General features: G+C 38.6%; 1 protein-coding gene across 1 annotated transcript; it reads left to right on the top strand.

Annotated features, from left to right (window-relative positions):
* LOC109821105 lies at positions 9,715–18,510 on the top strand. The gene is made up of 4 exons (XM_020387299.1): positions 9,715–9,896; positions 9,954–10,080; positions 13,229–13,623; positions 18,120–18,510. The coding sequence occupies exons 1-4, from the start codon at positions 9,715–9,717 to the stop codon at positions 18,139–18,141; spliced, it is 726 nt and encodes a 241-aa protein (XP_020242888.1). The 3' UTR covers positions 18,142–18,510.

Consider the following 20,675-nt stretch of genomic DNA (forward strand, 5'->3'; position numbering starts at 1 on the left):
GTGTTTGTTTAAGAGTTCGATTTGTGAAGAAATTTTCATAAGAGCTAGAAAAGATCATCATTTGGTGTTTGAACGTCAACTCATCTCTCTCTCTCTCTCTTGTTATTCATTGGAAAAGTTTTCTAAACTCAAACTCTAGCTTTACATTTATATATTTGTTTGATTATCATTATTCTTAAGCTAGATTTCATATTTGAGTTTAGTATTGATTTCACTCATTGTTTACACACACCCACTTGAGCTTAAGTATTTTCATACATAGTATTATTGGGGTTGTGAGAGTTGTAACAATTGAGTGTGAGCCTAAATAGACTTCTCATCCATTGTAGAGAACAAATTTGTTATATTTGTGCTTAATTTGTGAGATCACTTTGTAATACACTTGTACACCGAGAGGAGTTTGTGGTGAGAGACGGGATCGTCCTAAGAGGAGTGGCGTCGGTAGTAAAGTCTAGAGAGGTAGTAATTCCGAGCACTTGAGGGAGACACGGGCTAGAGACCAATACTTAGAGGGTGTAGAGTGTGATTGCAAGAGTGTGGATTGTAAAGTTTTCGATGAACTAAAAAACCGAGTGTGAGGTGTAAACGTTATTCAGGTGAGCGTTGAAAACCTGATTGTGTAGTGGATTCTCCCCGGGAGTGGGGAGCGGAGACATAGGACAGAAGGTCCAAACTCCATGATCATTTTGCTTGTTTGAGTTTGGCTTGGTGCACTTATATTTTTGTTCATCTTTATTGTCATTCTCTCATTGCGTATTTCATCTACTATATTGTTTATATCTTGTTTTACCCTTGTGTTAGTTTCATATCCTTGCATATATCTCTTGATGTATCTCATTGCTAGGATATATTTTGTTGGCCTCTTTGTTTTGATGATGTTTAACAAATAATTTACAACTAATATTGTTTGTCTAGTGTTTTTGTTTTCGTATTTATTGTAGACAAATAATAGGTTGGAGGATGGATGGAATCGAGCTTCAACGATCATATCCAATGGAGGTTGGCGGAATATCAGTGTGAAGCAATGTAATTCAAGTTAAAGATTCAAATTCAAGCTTCATCCACAAGTTTACCAAGAAGAGCATATTGAAGATTAAGATCAAACTTAGGTAATTTAGTTTAGGAATTTATATTATGTGTGTTAGATACTCTAAGCTCAATATCACACATACACACAATTCTTGATTTTGAGTAATTTTGACAAAATATTGAGTTATTAGTTTTTGGACTTAACAATCATTATATACATATTCTATTAAGTCTATAGAATCATTTTATAAGGTTTCAAAATATTATTTAACTCAATAGTTAAAAATCAAGAATTTTATGTTTATAAATGTTTAACTCAAAATATTGTTTAACTCAATAGTTTTGTAAAATATTGTTTAACTCAAAATATTGTTTAACTCAATAGTTTTGTAAAATACATGAGTTTTCACAAATGAGAAATTCAATTTGAGAAATTCTTTTTCTAATATATTCAATTTCATATTTATAAATGTTTTCCAAAGTTTTATTAATTTTGGAATTAATTTGTTATATTTAATTGAATTTACAAAATCAAGTTTTAAATAAGTTCATGTTCGTGCACATGTTCGTGCATGTTTTTGCAAAATAGATAAGTTTTCATAATTAGGAAATTCAATTTGAAAATTTTCTTTTTTTACATGTTTATATTCATATATACAAACATTTCCCCAAGTTTTACTAATTTTGGAGTTGTTTTGTTATTTTTAATTGAATTTACAAAACCGAGTTTTTAGCAGTTTTTTTCAGAAACTGTATATCTGTGTTCAAATAGTTATTTATCTCAATTGGAAAATAATATTTCAGAAATTCTTCCTCTAACATGTTTATCTACATGTCTAAAACCTTCTCTGAAAATTTCATGATTTTTGGAGTTGATTTACTATTTGTAATTAATTTTACAAAGCTAGATACGTAAATTTTCAGATTTCAGAAACTGTTAGTTTTCATGGTCGACCGCTACAGTCAACCGTGCTACAGTGCAGTCGACCATGCTACAGTGCAGTCGACCGGATGAAGTCCAGAGCCGTTCCTCTATTTTTCTACTGCTCGCGGTCGACCGCGCGAATTTCGCAGTCGATCGCCAATCTGACTGTTAGCTTCCAACGGCTATTTTCAACTGAGTTTTTCTGTGGGCTTTTTGGTCATTTCTTTGAGGTTTTGGTTGATGTTTTGAGAGGGTATAAATACCTCCATTGCTTTCAACTCTTATGGATATCTAAGAAATGTTTTAGAATATTTTAACAAGGGTTTAAGTTTTGTTTAAAGTTTGTTTAAAAAGCTTTTAAGTAATTGGGAGTTTGATTTGATGAAATCAATTTCACAAGAGCTAGAAGAGATTATCACTTGGTGTTTGAGCTTCAAATCATCTCTCTCTCACTCTTGTCATTTATTGGAGAAGTTTTCTAAACTCAATCTAGCTTTACATTTTATTTTGTTTGATTATCATTTTATTAAGCTAGTGTTCATATTGAATTTAGTTGATTTTATTTATCTCATTGTTACACACACCCAGATTGAGCTTATTGTATTTACATTCATAGTATAATTTGGGTTGTGGGATTGTATCATTGAGTGTGAACTTACATTGTATTCTCATCCATATTAGAGAACAATCATTTGTTGTATTATACTTATTATGAGACGGGGTCATCCCAAGAGGAGTAGGGTAGGTGATAATGTCTAAAGAGAGGTTGTTATTCCTAATACTTGAGGGAGACACGGGCTAGAGACCAATAATTGAGGTGGTAGGTAGTATAGTTATATTGTGAGTCTTGTAAGGTTTTCGGTGAGCTAGAAAACCGAGTGTGTTGTTGTAAGGTTTTCGGTGAGCTAGAAAACCGAGTGTGTCGTTGTAAACGTTATTCGGGTGAGTGTAAAAAACCCGGTTGTGATAGTGGATTTCTTCTTGGGAGTGGGGAGTGGAGACGTAGGACGGAAGGTCCGAACTCCGTGATCATATTGTGTGTTTGCATTATTTATATTGCCCTATCACAATTGTATCTTTAGTTTAGATTATTTACCCTTGTGTTGTTTATATATCATTGCATATATTTCACCATATAGGATATATCTCTTTGTTCATATTATATATTCTTGCTCATAACATATTGTATATCTATCTTGCAAGAATAATTTATTAATTAGTTTTAATTAGCATAAAATCAGATTAGATTAGCATAAATCCCTAATCACCCCCCTCTAGGGTCCAACATATTTGTTAATAAGTTTTAATTACCATTAATATCTGATAAGATTAGCATAAACCCTATTCACCCCTCCCTCCTAGGATGCTTTCAACCACATCTGCTTGGATATCTTTGGATAGATAGATCACAAGGGTAAGAAGAAAAGGGTGGTAGGCATCAGCCACAAGAACTAGGAAGATTACTTGTTCCCTCAAAATGAGGATAAGAGACAGGTCATCCTGTCGCTGAAGGAGTGTGATCCAGCGGAGATAGAAATGAGAATTTCTGAGAGCGGTGATTCGACGTCCCTTAATCATGATGAAGATGGTTTCAAGGCTGGGATGACCTTTGAGTTGTACCATCATCAAGACGGGTCCGTGATATCGGTAAAAGCTTTGCTCGCTAGCTACTTGATGTTGTGTCTGAAAAGATGCGTGGTTCCCACGCATTCCTTCAAGTCAATTCTGGTAGATGTCGTCTACCCAGCTGTCCGCTTGGCGTATGGACGGCCTTATGCCTTAGTGTTAGCCATGATGGCCTGCATTCAGAGTGGGCTTCGGAAGTTGTCAACGTAGTTTTTTTGTGTCTCGTTTGTTGAGGAGGAGGGGGGAGAAGAGGTGGCCAAGACCCTAAACCCCCAGGTTCACCTGCCTTACACATATCTGATGGCCTGGTCCATCAGACACTACGAGTGTTTGATGTCTGCGCCCTCGGCGTACCCAAAAGGAGGGTTCATACCCTTTGTTCAGCGATTGGAGAGCTGCTCTTGGAAGCTCAAAGACATAGCCGACATGAGGAGGGAGCTATCCTTCTTCGACAATTATGACTTCTTCCAATTTTTTCCATACTTCTCCAGTGGGAGATATGGTGAGTTGCTTCGGGATGTGCCGGCTATAGACGGGCACAACGCTCTGTCTTTGGGCGCTTTCTGATGGATGGTGAACGTCTGGGTTATCACATCCTTCGGACAGGTTCAACGTGCTATTTGGAACCCTATATCCCCTATCGATTTGTCTGCCAATTTAGGTATGATCAGTTGTATGTAGGGAATATCAACCCCTGGCTGAGTTTTGAAGGGGGGTTGGTGGATAGTGCGTGCGGGTGATTCTGGAAACACACGGGATGCACCGATGCAAGGTTTGAGTTGCGACGACAGGATCATACCCTCCGTCATACACTTACATATTGTAAGTGGTACTGGGACGTGCGAATCTAGAGGGATTCATCATCTGTGAATCTTGCCTGACGATGCAGAGATGCTAATCGAGAGCCATTCCCCATGCATCGAGGTGGAGAGGTCATCGACAAGTCGAAGATCTTGAAGCGGCTCCTACTACAGAGGCTACCCATGAAGGTTGGGAGGAGGAGTTGTATAGGGGGTTGGGGAATTTCCTCCCAACCTAATATGATCCCTCCCGACCGAGTATCGACGGAGGGCAAGAGGCAACTGCGGGTTGGCCAGGGTTGAAGAGCGCCTGGAGCATGCCAGGGCCTCTATTGTGGAGCGAATGTAGGCTATAGCCTCTTCTCGTGACTTACCGCCTTCGCTAAAGCGAGAGAGGGGGTGGATGTCGGTGCTACCATCGAGAGGGTAGCTAAGAGGGCCCATGGTGAAGAGGCGGTAGCACATGCCGATACGAGGGAGGGTCAAGCCGTCGCTGATCCCCCACCAAATTTAGGAGTAGCCTTGCCCATCATCGAATTCGTCCCACCAACTTTGGAAGTGTTGGTTCATCTTGACCAACCGACTATTTTCGAAGGTAGTCATCTCTTTGTCCCTTCTCCTATTATCAAGTTGAAATTTACTGCTTTATATTTATCTCCACTAAATACAGGGACGACGGCTGTGATAGTTCTTGTTCCCTTAGATGGGGGAGAGGAAGAGGAGGAACTGCTCGATTATTCAAGTGGAGATGACCTTGCCTTTCGTCACTCTCCTAACATCGATTCGCTGGCTGAGGACTTGAAAATCCTAAGTTCTCTTCCCACTCAAATGTCGTTTGTCGCCACTCCACGTATTTCAGCTTGTTAACTCTTTACTTTTTGGAGTCCATTTTAGTAAATAAGGTAACTTTCCTTTTGTTTGGCAGGTGGTGTGAATTCCGATATTGTAGGGGAATGGAGCAGCTTGGCGGGAGCTGCTTGTGTAGGAGCACTATCTTCACCCTGACTGCATGCCATTGAGCAAGTGAATCCCCTCGTCGTGGTGGCGACGCCAACATGGGCGGAAGAAGAGGTGCTAGCTCATGAAAAGGCACCAAGTCAGAAGGAGGAGATGCCTATTCAACAAGGGGCGCCTATTCCGGAAGAGAAAGTACCGATTTAGGGAGAGGTGTTGAATCAATGGGAGGAGGCCTCAACCTAAGAGGAGGAACCGGTTGAAGAAGAGGCGCTAATCCATGAGGCTTTCACTTATAAAAATAGGCTTGGGATCGATTTCATCTCCCATGTTTATCCGAATCACCTTATCTTTCGTGGGTGGCTCACGTTGCTCGAAACGTGTATCCTATAAAATGTTAAGGCGTTTGATCCAAGGATCGCCAATCGATTTAATCAACTCTTTGTCATCTTCTTCGTTATCGTCTGGGTGACTAAATGAGGTCATGTTCATAGACAAGCCTTTGAAGATTGCACCAATGCTAACGTCGGAGTCGCATGATGATGTTCCGAATGAGTGGCCTTGACATAGACATTCGTTTTCTGAAGAGAGGGGTGTTGAAACGTAGCCTAATCCTCTCTCACTTTTATGATAATAATCAGGGGGTTTTCCTTCTGGAGTGAAAGACCAAATTAGTACTCGTCTTCCTTTCTTGAAGTTTAAACCTTTTGGGTTATTAAAGTCATAACCCATATTCTTTATCATACTGAGGGACTTGAACCCATAATGATGGAATTGTGGGATTCTGAGGTCTTCCTCTGAACTTCCCTGATTAGGTGGTCCAGGGTTGACTTTCCCAAAATAGATTGACTTTTGGTCTCTCTTCTTGGTTGGGACTATGAAGAAGGCTCTCCGGGCATCTTCCATTTCTTCGAATGTAGTGAAAAATGATTTGAGCTGCAGGCTAAGCGATGCTTCAGTATACAATGCATGTCATGGATCTGTTCCTGTGCTTGCATCAAAGGATACATCAGACAAGTAAGTCAAGTTGAAATTTTCATTAATATGCAACTCGCCCTCACACATCATTGTTGTCGAGCTCATTTTGGCTAATTACATTCAAACCTAATTCCCAAATACATTCTTCCTCAGATTCAGGCTCGGGTTCGTTGTCTGCTTCGTTACCGCTATCAGAATCTTCTTTTGGTTGCTTCTGTTCTTAGGATTCCAGGTAGAAAACTAAATCAGTGTGGTAGTTTTTCACACCCTTGAATGGTTATCCTTGGGCTATTAGGATTCTGACTTCTCCCTTGTCATCGACATACTTCATCACTTGATGAAGGGTAAACGGGACAATATGATTTGCATGAATCCAAGGTCATCCTAACAATAGATTATAGGATGTGTCCGCATCTATGATGTAGCAAGTCACTTCCGATTTGAGATCTCTAATTTGGCATCTGAGTTTGATCTTGCCCATAGGTCGTGTGTTGTTAGCGTTGAACCCAAAGATAGTGGTCTGTGTTGAGTTCAGCCGGTGCAGAGGAATCCCTAAGAACTGCATAACTTTCTATGGCATAATACCGAGGGCAAATCCTGGGTCAACTTGGACACAATTGATCTTCGAAGACCCAATATACCCTGTGTAGTATAAGGGTCGGTCATGCTTATGCTTGATTTGCATATCTTCTTGGGTGAACGATATGCAAGGCAGACTCCTTGTGGCTTGTAAACATTATGTGTAAGAAGATCATTCGGTAGCTTCTGGGATGACAGGAACTTGAGCAATAAAGCTCTCTGTATTCGTTAAAGCTTCAATTAGAGCCCTTCTCGTGGACTTGGACAGCCTCAAAAGCTCATAAAGAGTGATTCTGACAGGGATATTAGCTAGTTGCACCATGACATTGAAGTGAAAGGAAGCACTTGACCCTCCTACCTCTGATTGGAGGAGGTTCTTGTTATAACGAACTTCTTTCGGTTTCCCTTTATTAGTTGGCTTCTTGGGGAGGGAACCCCCTGCCTCTTCAGCTAGCTTTTCTGCTTCTTCGGTAGTTTGACCATACCTCTTCAAGTATGTCTTCCCTGACCTAGTGCCTGCTCCCGGGTTTGCTCCTTGCTCAGCCGCTAGAGCAATTTTCTCTTCCTCTGAGTCAGTGAGAGGGGCCAGATGTGCATCATCCTCATTCAGAGAGAGGCTAATCATATTAGAAGTTTTAGCCTTGTTTCTCTTCTTCTTTCCTGATACTCCGGTCCACTGCCGGTCATCAAGTAGATCAAGATAGACCTATATTATCTCTCCTTTCAGAATGGTAAAGGGTACCAATCCTTTGTCCTTTTGACCATGCGGGTCAATATTTTTCATGTGTAACTCTCCTTTAGGGATAGGAACAACACCATCCAGAGTTGCAACAGGTGGGAAATCTCCGAATTGGACCGATATTATGTTAGTAGACATTGTTTTCTATTATGGCCTCAGCTTAAGCACTTCAGCATCAATCAGAGCTTGTAAGATATCCTTGAAGATATAACATCTCTTTGTTGGATGTCCTAGCATTTTTATGGTACATGTAGTAGTTAGGGTCTTCCACCTTTCCTGCTTCTTCAGGTTTCTTAACTTCAGGAAGCTTCAACTTGTTATTTTTTCAGAAATAACTTGAAAAGAGTGATCACATGATCCTCTTTGAAGGAGTACTATGGCTCGATGCCTTGCCCTGCTTAGCAGGTGGTGATCGAGTGTTAGCTTCAGCAACCATAACATCTTTCCCCTTGGACGGGGAGCATTATTTTGGCCACGTTGCGCCGGTTGTCTTTGCTTGCCTTCCTCTTTAGCTTTAACCCTGGCAACGATTTCCTCAGCTTGTTCGCCTTAAGAGCCTAGTTGCTTCCACGAGCGGTATTCTATGACCCCCACCTGAGCTAAGAGACTGGTCTGTAAGTTGTGTTGACATGTTTTTACCAAAGTTGCTTGTGTCATACCTGTTGGGTATCAGAGAGCCATGCTTCGAAATCTTTCAACGAAGACTTTTATGGGTTCTCCTCTTCTTTGCTTTGTGACAAGAAGAGAATGGACCAAAACTTCTAAGTCGTCTTCGAAGAATCTGGCCAGAAATAATCTCTCTAGGTCTGCCCACTTCTGGATAGATCTTGCAGACAGTTTCATGAACCATTCAAAGGCAATCCCCTTGAGGGTGCTAATGAACAAACCAGTCAACACCGTGTCATTTGCTATCATATTCCCAGTTTGTGACTTAAAGTAATAGATATGACGATTGGAGGATCTCGTGCCATCAAAAGCCTGTAGGGTCGGGACCTTGAACTTTGGAGGATACGAGGCAGCATCCCATTCGGCAGGATAGGGCCTAACAACCCCCTCCTCTTGGCGTTCACTTCTATTTGTAATGGCATTGAGACGGGCTTCCAATTCCTCCATCTTAGTAGATTGAGGGTTTTGCTTATTTTTAGTTTCCTCCTTTTCTTCAGAGGAAGAACCTGTGTTGTGGGTTTCTTAGTCGGAAGCAATATTATCAATCACATTTTTCTTTCCCTTTGATGAAGACGATCTTTCCTTTTGGAAAGTCTTATGCCTGAGTGGGGAGTTTGCTCTTTGGGATTTAGTTTTGTCTGCAACAAGCTGGGCCATCATGTTTCGAAGTTCATTGATGGTCTCTTGTTGTGATCTGCGTATGGCTTGCTGCTTATCAAGTCTCTTTGTTAGATCTTCGGGGCCTCCTGCCATATAAGCGGAGCTCTCATGTTTAGCGGAGGAGCTAGAGGATTGAGACTCTGCGATAGCTGAATGTTCATCATCAGACTTCATCCCTCAATCTAGTCTTCAGTAGTTAATAGGGAGTCTGACTTCTTTTCGCATCCAAGTACGTAGGAAAATTGCATCAGATTCGTTCAAAGCCTCTTTCAAGCCATGGGGTTGATCCTCCTCTGACTCGTCAGAGCTAGGGATTGGTGACCTCCTCATTCCAATCACATTAGAAGTGGCTTCAAGGTACTCATCCTCTGAAGCCTTCTTCTTGTGGGAGCATCGTCTCTTGTATGGCATCTACGAGGTAACATTTGTTAATCGGTCGAACACCGATGGCTTGGTTGAATGTGAGCAGCACCGGCATCCTGAGAAGATCGCGAAAATTAATCATTCACATTGACATGAATGCGTGACTGGTTGAACCAGTCTTTCTCTTGATAACAACTCTCTCAAATCTGTTACATAGCTCTGAGAAGAGTTACTCATTGAAGGGGGGAATTGGATCGGCACCCCCTGTCTGTGGCTAGACGAGACAGGCTCTTGACAAACATAGATCTTGAATCTGTGTTGATCTCCTTGAACGCGATGGCTCACATTGCGTTTAACATTAGAAACGCGAGGGTCACGTTTTAACATTAAAACACATGGGTCGTGTGGAGGAGAGGAAACACAAAGGTCGCATTGAGGAGAGGAAACACAAAGGTCATGTTTTGGTTGAGCTATGTGGACCTGATACTTACACTCAACGTGGAGGTAGCCTCTATGCTCAGGCTTGGAAAAGCGAGGGCCTCGCTCTACATGGTCGTGAGATCTATGCTCCGACTGGGTAACACAGTATTAAGGTCTGTGTTCAGTGCAGACCTGAGGTCTGCATTCACTGCAGACCTGAGGTCTGCGTTCAGAGCAATCTTGAGGCCTGCATTCAGAGTAGTCTTGAGGTCTGCGTTCAGAGTAGTCTTGAGGTATGCATTCAGAGCAGTATTGAGGTCTGCGTTCAGAGCAGTCTTAAGGTCTGCGTTCAGAGCAGTCTTGAGGTCTACGTCTTGACTAAAAAACACTCCACTGAGGGCTACATTTGGTCTGTCTTTGACGAAGCTTGAGATTGGGCACACAAACGCAGAGCTCGTGCTCTAAAGTAGAGACGTAAAGCTTAGGGCTGCGTTTGAGGTCACAAACGTGAGGTTCGTGTAGATTAGAGAATCGGATCGCTTGGAGTTATGCTCGTCGATGGGATCTTCTTCTTTGATGAGTAGCATTCTTCTTGGCCTGTCTTAAGGCTTTTATAATGACGTCTTCCTCCGTAAAGATCAATTTCACCGCTTCAATGGGCCTTTTACTACCCAATACCTGCTATTTGGGCATGGATACATGATCTTCAACTCGATTGACGAGTTCCATTAGAGCTAAGTCTTCTCCTTCGGAGGAGGGACTGTCTGAACAGTCCAACCTAAGAAAGAGACTCTCCTCTGGCAGGTCGGCCATGGGTGGAGCTTTAGTCTCTTTAGAAATTTTACGGGCCCTACGCATAGCCTTGGAGCTAAGGGACCCGGAGGAGAGAAACTCCTCATAGTTGGCTTGGTCGAACTCCATGGTTAGAGTTTCAACAAAAGTCCTAATGAGTTGGGTGTCAGATTACGCTACTACTTCTTCATCGGTGAAAGAGCACGTCCCCAACGAAGTCGCTATTTTTTGTATGTGCGGGAAATTACGAGAAAATTGAGAATTAAATCTGTATTATTCTCTCTAACTGACTTAGAAAAAGAATTATTACAATCCTCTCAATATAACTTCTCTCTAACCGACTTAGAAAAAACTATAATTCTCTTTATCGGTTTTCCGATTTACAAAAGAGGGAAGGATGAAACCCTCCATTTGTTTAAAACTAGGTTCTTTCTTTATGGTGATGGGAGTTTAAATATTGTATCCCATTGACAATCCGAACACTTCAACTTCGTGGGACGTCGGTCTTCTCTTCTCGACTTGACGTCTTGAGAGAACTTGCAAGGTAAGTTTATAACTCTAGCCGAGTTTTGAGAACACTCTGTAAGAGTGTTAAGAACTTGCAAGACAAGTTCAGAATTCTATACGAGTTTGGGAAACTTGCTGGGCAAGTTGTGAACTCTAGGCGAGTTTGAAGGAAACTTGTTGAACAAGTTGGCAACTCTAGCCGAGTTTGAACTCCAAAGAAGAGTTGATTTCAGAGAGAAGATAAACCTCCAAGAGCACTAACCGAAATGGGTTTAAAGAGCAAGTCAAGAGCTCCAAGAATGCTCTAAGAAGCCTCTCCAAGAAGGCCCTCTTCTTCTCTTTCTTCTTTATTTTTCTTTTCTTCTGGCCCCCCTTTTTTCCTCTTTTTTTTTTGCTAGAGATCCAACCATATATATAGGGCAATCAGGGGGTAAGGCACCCTTAACTAGCCCTTAACTGTGCCCATACGTTGACAGGACAGTTTTGAAAATAGTTCCTAAGTCAAAAACGCAGGGGTCACGTTTTGGAGAAAAGGACGCAGGGTGAACCTTGTGTATGGGAACTAGAAGTGCATGGTGACCCCTGAGTTTGGGATCTGGAAGTGCATGGCGACCTCTGCATTTGGGATCTGGAACGCATGACGACCTCTGCATTTGAGATCTAGAAGCATATGACGACCCTGCGTTTGGGATCTAGAACGCATGGCGACCTCTGCATTTGAGATCTGGAAGCGCATGGCGACCTCTGCATTTGAGATCTGGAAGCGCATGACAACCCCTGTGTTTAGGATTTGGAACGCATGGCGACCTCTGCGTTTGGGATCTGGAAGCGCATGTCGACCACTGCGTTTGAGCTTGGCAATGCGGCGTGAACCCTGCGTTTTGCCTTGGAAGTGCAGGATGACTTCTGCGTTTGAGCTTCTGGGACACGGAAGAGGGCTTCCGCGTTTGGATTTGTAGAGATTGTCAATTGTAATATCTTTTCTTTGACTTTTGTGCAGATTGTCATCTCGTAATCTTTACATTTGGCCCTTGTGGAATGTGAGAGTCGTCAATTTGTAACTCTCGCACGTTGCTGTGAAAGTCTTCACATTGTAACTTTCATCGACTGTTACGGAAGTCGTCAGATTGTAACTTATGCTTGTTGATGTGAAGGATGCTAGATTGTATCTTTCATCATCTGTTGTTTTGTAGGGATCAACTATCTGCAGTAATTTTTAGACAACCTACAGTCAATGTGAGAGGCTCGAGATTGAAGTTATCTTCTAGCTTCGCCGAGAAGTAACGCCTTTCGAGTCGACCTCGTGAGGCGTCGAGTATGTCGTCGAGTGGGCTCGTTGCGAGTCGTCTTTTACAAAAGGGACGAAAAATACCGCCTTTCGAGTCGACATGAGGAAATATCGACTCGGCGAGTCGACTGAGTTATCACCCTTGCTGGTCTTTGGCAACTAACTTGATTGGGGTATTGCATGCAGATGTACACATATCCATTGCTTAGCAAAGGTTCACACTTAGGTGATTGGAAACATCATAACAATAAAATTACTGATATATTAGATTAACTATAATATAATATAATAAGCATGTTGATAATAACTATATATTAATTATATTTAATATATTATGTTAGATATTATATTAACGCTTCTCAAACTCAAAACCAAAACCCCAAACCCTCAAAACTCCTAAAATATGTTTTGAAATAAGTGTTGTGTTTTCATAATTTTTAAACGCATGGTGTTTTATTTTTAACAAACACACCATAAAAACAAATAAAACACCGTGATATCCAATAACAAAAAAGCGAATTACTCGGCCACAAAAGACGCTCCCCATTCAAAAACTATCGCGTGATATTCACGTGACGAAGAGTTATAAAACAATTAATTGAAGAAAAAAAATAACAAACGCCCAGCCAAAAAAGACGCTTCCCGTTCAAAAACTAACACGTGATATTCACGTGCCGACTGACAATCCTCCGTACCCACCATAAATCCCTCTCCCTCCGCTCCACTCCATCCCCATTCCCACCGTCATCGCCACCGATTACAAACCCTATCAAGCTTCCCCCAATCAAAAATGGCGGACGAAATCGGATCCCCAGCTCCAAAACCCTAACCCCAGCCCCAACCCCAAATCCCCATCATCAACCTCCTTCTCCCTCTCCCTCAACATCTGGCCTCCCACCCAGCGCACTCGCGACGCCGTCACCGCTCGCCTCGTAGAAACCCTAACCTGCCCCTCCTCCGTCCTCGCCAAGCGCTACGGCGTCCTCCCCGAGGCGGAAGCTGCCTCCGTCGCCGGCGAGATCGAGAAGGAGGCGTACGACGCGGCCGAATCCGCCTCCGACGAGGCCAAGGCGGCGTCGGTCGAGGGAGGGATCGAGATCTTGGAGATCTACTCCAAGGCGATCAGTAGGAAGATGCTGGAGTCTGTGAAGGCGAGGGGTGGGGTTCAGAACATGAGTCCGCCAGAGATTGAGAATCTGTCGGTGGAGGATGCGGAGAAGGAGTCTCGTGGCGGGGGGGGGGCGGGGGGCGGAGGCGGAGGCTCCGGCGGCTACTTAAGGCTGGGCGAGGGGTTTTGGTACTTTTCGAGTCCTTTCTTGATTTGATGGTTTCGTTGTTGTTGGATCTTGATTTGGATGGTTTGGTATTATATATAATTTAGTAATGTTGTGTTGGATTGGATGATTTGTTACGTTGAATTTGGTACTTGGGGTTTGGTATAAAATCTTATGCTATCTAACTTACTCTGGAACGTCTGGATGCTGAAATCTTAGTTTTTTTATAGTTGAAATTTGTGATGGTAGTTTGCAATAATTTGGGGGATTTGTTATAAATCAATGCTATTTTGGTTCATATTGCATTTTGTGGACATTTAGGAGGTTTCTCATTTGTAGAACAAGTCCTTAGAATGCGGGTATTAAGTCCTTTTCTTTGATATTGGAGTATTCTAGGGGCTGTTTCACAGTAGAATACATATTATTCTTCTAAATGTGAACATGCCCTATGGTATTTCAAGTGTTATTTTAGGTGTTCACAGTAGAATACATATTATTCTTCTCCGATGAGTCTACGAATGGTTAGATAATACAATTTCATGCCACAAAAAACATATCAGGAAATGCAACAAATCTAGTAGATGCCTTACAATCTTTTTTCAAGATCACCAAAGTATACCTTCCCATATCCTATGTATAGCAAGCAAATCTAGGAACCAATATATGTTCCTAAATCAAGAAGATCAAAAAAATATATTCCAAATTCAGCCCAGAACAAAAATTATACTCCAATTTTAAGAATGAAGACAGTAAATCACATTAACCCTCTTCACCAATATCCAGTTTTTCAAGAAACCTTCCCATCTATTAATTTCAATGAAAACCCCTTCATCTATCTAAAACTGATTGCATCACAAGTTTACTCTAGAGCTATCTAAAAACTGAAAACTTTGATAATTATCATAGATTAAGGGGTTTTCTTGTAAATTATCCGAAGTAATAAGAATCGTAAAATTCTTAATCTTGAATGAAGAACTACACTCCAATTTTCAGACAAAATCAACAATAATCATAGCATTCTTGATCACGCACAATCGATTTGTAGTCAAAAAATGAATTTCAAGCATAAATCACGAAAACAGAACCTATTCGAATTCTCATTCTGGCTACGGCCGAGTTCTTCATTGTGATCAATGTTCAAGCGATCCCAAACCGACCTTTTGCTCCCCTCCTCGATCTTACCTGATTACATTTCAGTGTTCGATCCGAATACCATTGCCGAATACCATTGCACCTATAGACTGCTACCGAAACAAGACCCATTTAAAAATTAGCACAAGTGAAGTAGTAAAGCAAAAATACCAGTAAAAAAGTTGAAGAGAGGCGGCACACTGCTTCTTGGCCTGGGCACAAGTGAGGCGGACGTTGTTCTCTTGTCCGCCATGGCCTCCAAGAAGTAAAGCTTTAATGGCTTGATGAGAGAGAGGGACAAGGAAGAAGAAAGAGAGAGAGGGGGGGTGACCAGGACGAGATGGCGGCAACAAAAAAAAAGTCCGAACCCTAGAATCGGGTTTTTCTGATCGAATGTGTACGGAGAGAGAAAATGGGTGTTTTCTCTCGTAATTAGCCTCAGGATCGCCAAAATTTTTTAGGGAAAAAAATCCTAGCTGGCTCATTTATTTTCTCACTTTCCTTTTTCTTTTTTGCAAACCAAACACCTGATTGTGAAGGAAAATATAAAAATTTTATTGTGTCAGTTTTTGAAGGGGGTCTTTTCTGCAGTTTTTGGACCAACCAAACAGGCCCCTACTCTTTCAACACTTTAAAAACAATGGGCACATTTAAATATTGTACATGTAACATGCTTACTATTTAATATATGTGTTATACTATGTGAATGTTGTCTCTAACATTTATTGTAATCTATAACTAGTAAAGTCGGGGGGTGAAGCAGTTAAATTTGCAGTTAAGATTAAGTTTTCAATAAACACTCTAGAGAAGGAAAATATTTTTCATGCCTCTTTTCTGTACTTCCATTTTAAGGAAGTGACATATTTTGCCTCTCTTTTCTCTTATATTAATCTCTAATATGCTTACTAAGTTGATGTTATGAATGTTTTTTTTAATATATCTTCCTGATGGGTTTCTATTCGTGTGTGCCCCTCTGAATATCATATATAGATATTAGTGACTCACTTGATATTCTCCATTTCTTGTTTATTACAATTAAATATCAAAAAAAGTATGGTAAGAAGGTAATCACGATCGACAAATTGCAATTTTGTTCTATCTTAACCTTCTAGCCACAAACCACCACTCATTCTTGTTAACCTAGTCACTTCATCCTTTACATTTTTGGATCATATCATGAAATGAAGTTTATCCTCACATTAGTAGTCACGGGAACAAGTTATTTTGTCGAAATTTAGTAGAAATATTGGAAATTTAAGCACGTAGTGAAGCTAGGAAGTTAAGGAGGAAGAACATGTAGATCAAGGTTTTAAAACACGGATTTATCATGTGTACGGTCCGAGAGCGAATAGCGTTTAATCGGATCATGCGCAGATTTGAATAACATATATATTCATAGTCATATATTAAAAACATATAAAAATCATGTAAAACAGAGATTAACCAAGAAAAAGACTAATACATGTGCAATTGAGCAATGATACGAGTACTTTAGATACTCACTTAAGCTATTAAACTAATAATAGAACAAGTTTAAGCACAAAAAGTTCTTCTCCTGCACCAATAACTGTGAATGTTAATGAAATAAATATGTGAAAGGAAGAGAACTATAAAGGTAATATGATAGCACTAGTAGATAAGAGCGTTTTTTCCAAAGGAGTACAGATAAGAGCTTGATAGTTTACTTTTTGGTTACTTTTGGTCAAAGATGACCTCTGATAAACATGTGGACATGTCCATTGATGGCTTAATAGTTTACTAGTGGACTGTGGGTTATCTAATGGTTACCAAGGATAATAACAAAGAGAGTTGGACGGTTGTTCTACTCCATTGAAAAAGTTAGAAATCACTTGGATTAGTACATATGGAAAAAACATTGACAAAGGGAATAGGAGACATCTGTCCTAAGCGCTAAAAAATTCAGAAAATGTGTAATTTTTTGCATAAGGGAGACAGTGACCCATACCGTAGTGACTTTCACATGTTCGCTTCGTTTTGAAGCAATGCACAAGTACTCATCCGAGTAATCGATCGAGTAATCCGTGTTTTTGAACACTGATGTAGATAGCGGTACCTGGTTAGGCATGGGCTCGTTGCTTATTGTTAGTGAATCTGAGCAAGCATGCCATTCTTATGAAATGTGTGTGAACGTATGATGGTTTGTATGGAAATAGATGGAAATAAATTTGCTGGCTTTGGAGCTATTACTTTTTGTTGGCAGAAAGGAATATAAAGTTGGATTTGGGTTTAGACATGATAGAAAAAATTTATTTTGTTGAAGTATTTGTTAGAAATTTGGATTTGATATCTATGCGACACAGAGAAGGGGTTGTAGAAAAATTGGAGTTGTACCTAGAGAATGTGATGGCCAATTATACAAATTAAAATGGTATTGGACAATATATTTAGAAGGACTTACTTATGATGCGCACTGTCAGCAACAGTGGTCATTGAAGGAAGAAAGAAAAATGAAGGTAAGGAACTAAGGAGGTGACTATTTGTTTGATATGGATGGAAGATGAAAAGGGTAATAGGAAAAAATGGTATCAATAATTAGAGGACGGCAAATGAATACATTGTTTTGAAGTTTGTCATTTGCTATAACTTTGTGCTTTTTATGCTTGTCAGAATTAACACAAAGAAAGAGCAGAAAGAATTAGTGCTAAGGACCAGTAGATGGCAAGAACAATGTGTTTGTCCTTGTTGTAAAGGAATCTTATAGATAGTGATGAGTGGACCAATTTAAATGTAAAAAGAAGGTTAGACTACCTCCTCGACGTCCTTTTTTCTTGAAGTCTATTAATAATTTAATAGAGAACCAAAAATGTGAATGTTGTCGCTTACTTCTTTAATCCAATTCACAAACCTAGGCCATTCAAATAGTGAGGGATATGCATCAGTGTGCAAGGAGGTGGAAGTTAAAAGTGAAGCATCCGACTATATTTTCTTTGTGAACAAGGTGACATATCGATGTATACAACATTCAAGCACAGTTTCATGAAATTTCGGACTGCTGCTTTTTTTCCAAATTAGTCCAGATTTCATGAAACTGTTCTTTGTGATATGATGATGGAAGGAATCGTTTTATCCAACGTATCATATGCGATTTACCATTTTGGAGATTTTTTTTTCTTTTAATTATAAACGAAGTTGAGAATTGAGCATCCCTTCTAATCATTGTTTTGATGGATTATAAATGTTTATCATTTAAAGAACTTACATATGAATTATAAATGTTTATCATTTAAAGAACTTACATATGAATTTTGTCATCTGGTTCCAAGAACAATTTTGGCGCAAGCATTAGCAGATGCATAGTTTGAATTAATCCTTACCTCGAGCCTTTTTTATTTGATACTATCAGATAAAGGTTGACGTCCCTTGACAGGTTTTTCAGGAGTGGTGCGTGAAAAGCCAAACTGTAGGAATTGCAATTAAGTATTGAGATGGTAGTCTTTTCCAGTCTAAATTTCTTCAGGGATACTTCTGATTGCGTTCTGCATCTGCTGCTCCTATATTAAAAAAAAAAAAAAAAAATCGGTTTGAGATGTCTTGGTTGTCATAAAATAATGACATCGGTGCTTAATGTTTCTTATCATGTCAAAGTCCAATGAAGCCAGTCTAATGTAGTATATGATGCTTCAATTTAACCTTAATGATGTCCATTGAAGAAATACCTGTTACAGGATCTATTCCTGGGCAAACAATTGTTTGTATGTATGCTGCATGAACGTGTTTAAGTACGTATAAGAGAAATATTTGGTTGGTTTTACTTTGAATATTGAATGATGCTTATTATTTGCGTAGTTTTTTTGTTTTTTGTTTTTGTATCTATGGTTATTGTTTATTTATTATGTTAATATGTTATTGTTATATACCAAAAAATTAGTTTATCATTTTGTGCCAAAAATGAAGTGTTGTTGCATGAAGGATTCATGAGCAAACAATATTCTGTAATTTCATTTTGTTTGAGCACTCTGTTATCAACAAAGGGGGAGGGAGAACTTGTGCATTGAAGTGTGAGAAAAAAGTTAGAAGCTGTCTTACGCTCATTTTTGTTGATCTCAAAATTTGGGTGCTAATTCATTCGTTTACGAGGGAAAAGAACTTACCAGTTTTGAAACTACATTTAGGCTTGGTTGGGTAGAGGAGGAACTAAAGTAAAGGGGGGGATAAAAAATCTTAAGTGCCTTGGGTAGGGTTTTATGATGGAGGATTTTCGGAAGGGAATGTAAAGGGAAGTGGAGTAGGGTTGGGGATAGCTTAAAATGAACTAAAAATGAGGAGAGAGAATAATCCCTCTAAATTTGAGGGATTAAGGAGAGAGAGAGAGAGAATGAACTACAAATTGAAGTGTTTTCTCTCTCCTTCCCTCCCACCAAACAAAAAATACAAGATGTATATACTTCTCTGCATTTCATTACACATCTTTTTTACCTTTTCTTCCCTCCTCGTACAACCTACCGGTCCATGCCATGGAGGGAGTCAAATAGCTTGTAAGTCATCCTTTTTACAAGGGTTAATTATAGGTAAACACCTAAAGTTTCTTTAAATTTCAAATAATAACCCAAGTTTTAAAACTTTATAGATAAATGTCCAAAGTTTCCACTGTTAAAAAAAATCCCACATGCAGTTATTACAAGCAATAAATGTACTGTTTGTAAATTATACTGTATCAAACTGGGGAGAAAGTTGTGGAACTATGTCAAATTTGGGGGGTAACACTTTCATATGACATGAGGATGCTGTCTGTAAATTACATCAAAAGGATAAAGATGGCACCAAATTAACACGTGACAAGCAAAAATTGAATATTCTTAGAATATTTTTACGGTCAACTAACGGTAGGCAGCAACGTTAAATAATTTAGAGATATTAAGGCTGCTTTTAGATACCATGATGTTTTAATTGTTTTCATGGTGTTTTTGCCAAAAATAAAACACCGTGTGTTTGGAAATCATAATGTTTTTTGAGCTAAATCATCCTCAAACCAAAAACACAATACTTATTTCAAAACACCTTTTAGGTGTTTTAAGTTTGGTGTTTTGGTTTTGAGTTTGAGAATGTGTTAATATAATATCTAACGTAATATATTAAATGTAATTAATATAGAGTTATTATCAACATGCTTATTATATTATATTATACTATACTATATTATAGTTAATTTAATATTTTAGTACTATTTTTTAGAAAATATAAAAATGTAATAAATAAAATTTCTTATATAATAATATAATAACATATTAAATACCAATATTTAATATGTTAATAATGTACTATATAATAAATAAATAATAAAAAATATAAATAAACTAATAGAAAATAATAAAAAATCATTGAAAATAAAGAATAATATAATAATATACTATACAATAGTATAATTGCTATGATATTATTAATTTTTAATAAATAAATTATATAATAGTAACATATTTAATAAAAACATAACAATATAATAATATTATTATAATAACATATTGTATAGTAAATGTAATATAATACATAAAATATTAATATATTATGTAATAAATAATATAATTTATTATAAAGTAAAATGACTTTTAATAACAAAATAATTTATTGCTAACAAATGTTAATGTAAAAATAATATATTCATAATATAATAATATTTATTAATAATAATATGTAATAATTATAATATAATATAACTTATTAAAATACAATATAATATTATAATACATTATACAATATTATATTGCATTATATTTTATACTTATAATACTATAATAATGTAAACTAAATATTATAACATTTTATTTGTAATATATTTTATTATGATTAATATATAATATATTAATAATATGTTTAATACTAATATTATAATGGGTCAAACTAGTGTTGACCAAAAATATTTAACATATTGTTTTGAAAATATTTTAAGGAAAAAACAAGTGTCTTTTTTTTATAAAAACACAACAAG

The sequence above is a fragment of the Asparagus officinalis genome, chromosome 8 (genome assembly GCF_001876935.1).
Source record: "Asparagus officinalis chromosome 8, Aspof.V1, whole genome shotgun sequence".
NCBI classification, from domain to species: domain Eukaryota; kingdom Viridiplantae; phylum Streptophyta; class Magnoliopsida; order Asparagales; family Asparagaceae; genus Asparagus; species Asparagus officinalis.

Coding starts and splice junctions, on each gene's coding strand:
- LOC109821105 (XM_020387299.1), top strand. CDS start 9,715: ATGGGTCGTGTGGAGGAGAGGAAACACAAAGGTCGCATTGAGGAGAGG. Junction 9,897..9,953: donor GAGATCTATGCTCCGACTGG/GTAACACAGTAT, acceptor CATTCACTGCAG/ACCTGAGGTCTGCGTTCAGA. Junction 10,081..13,228: donor GCGTTCAGAGCAGTCTTAAG/GTCTGCGTTCAG, acceptor CCTCCCACCCAG/CGCACTCGCGACGCCGTCAC.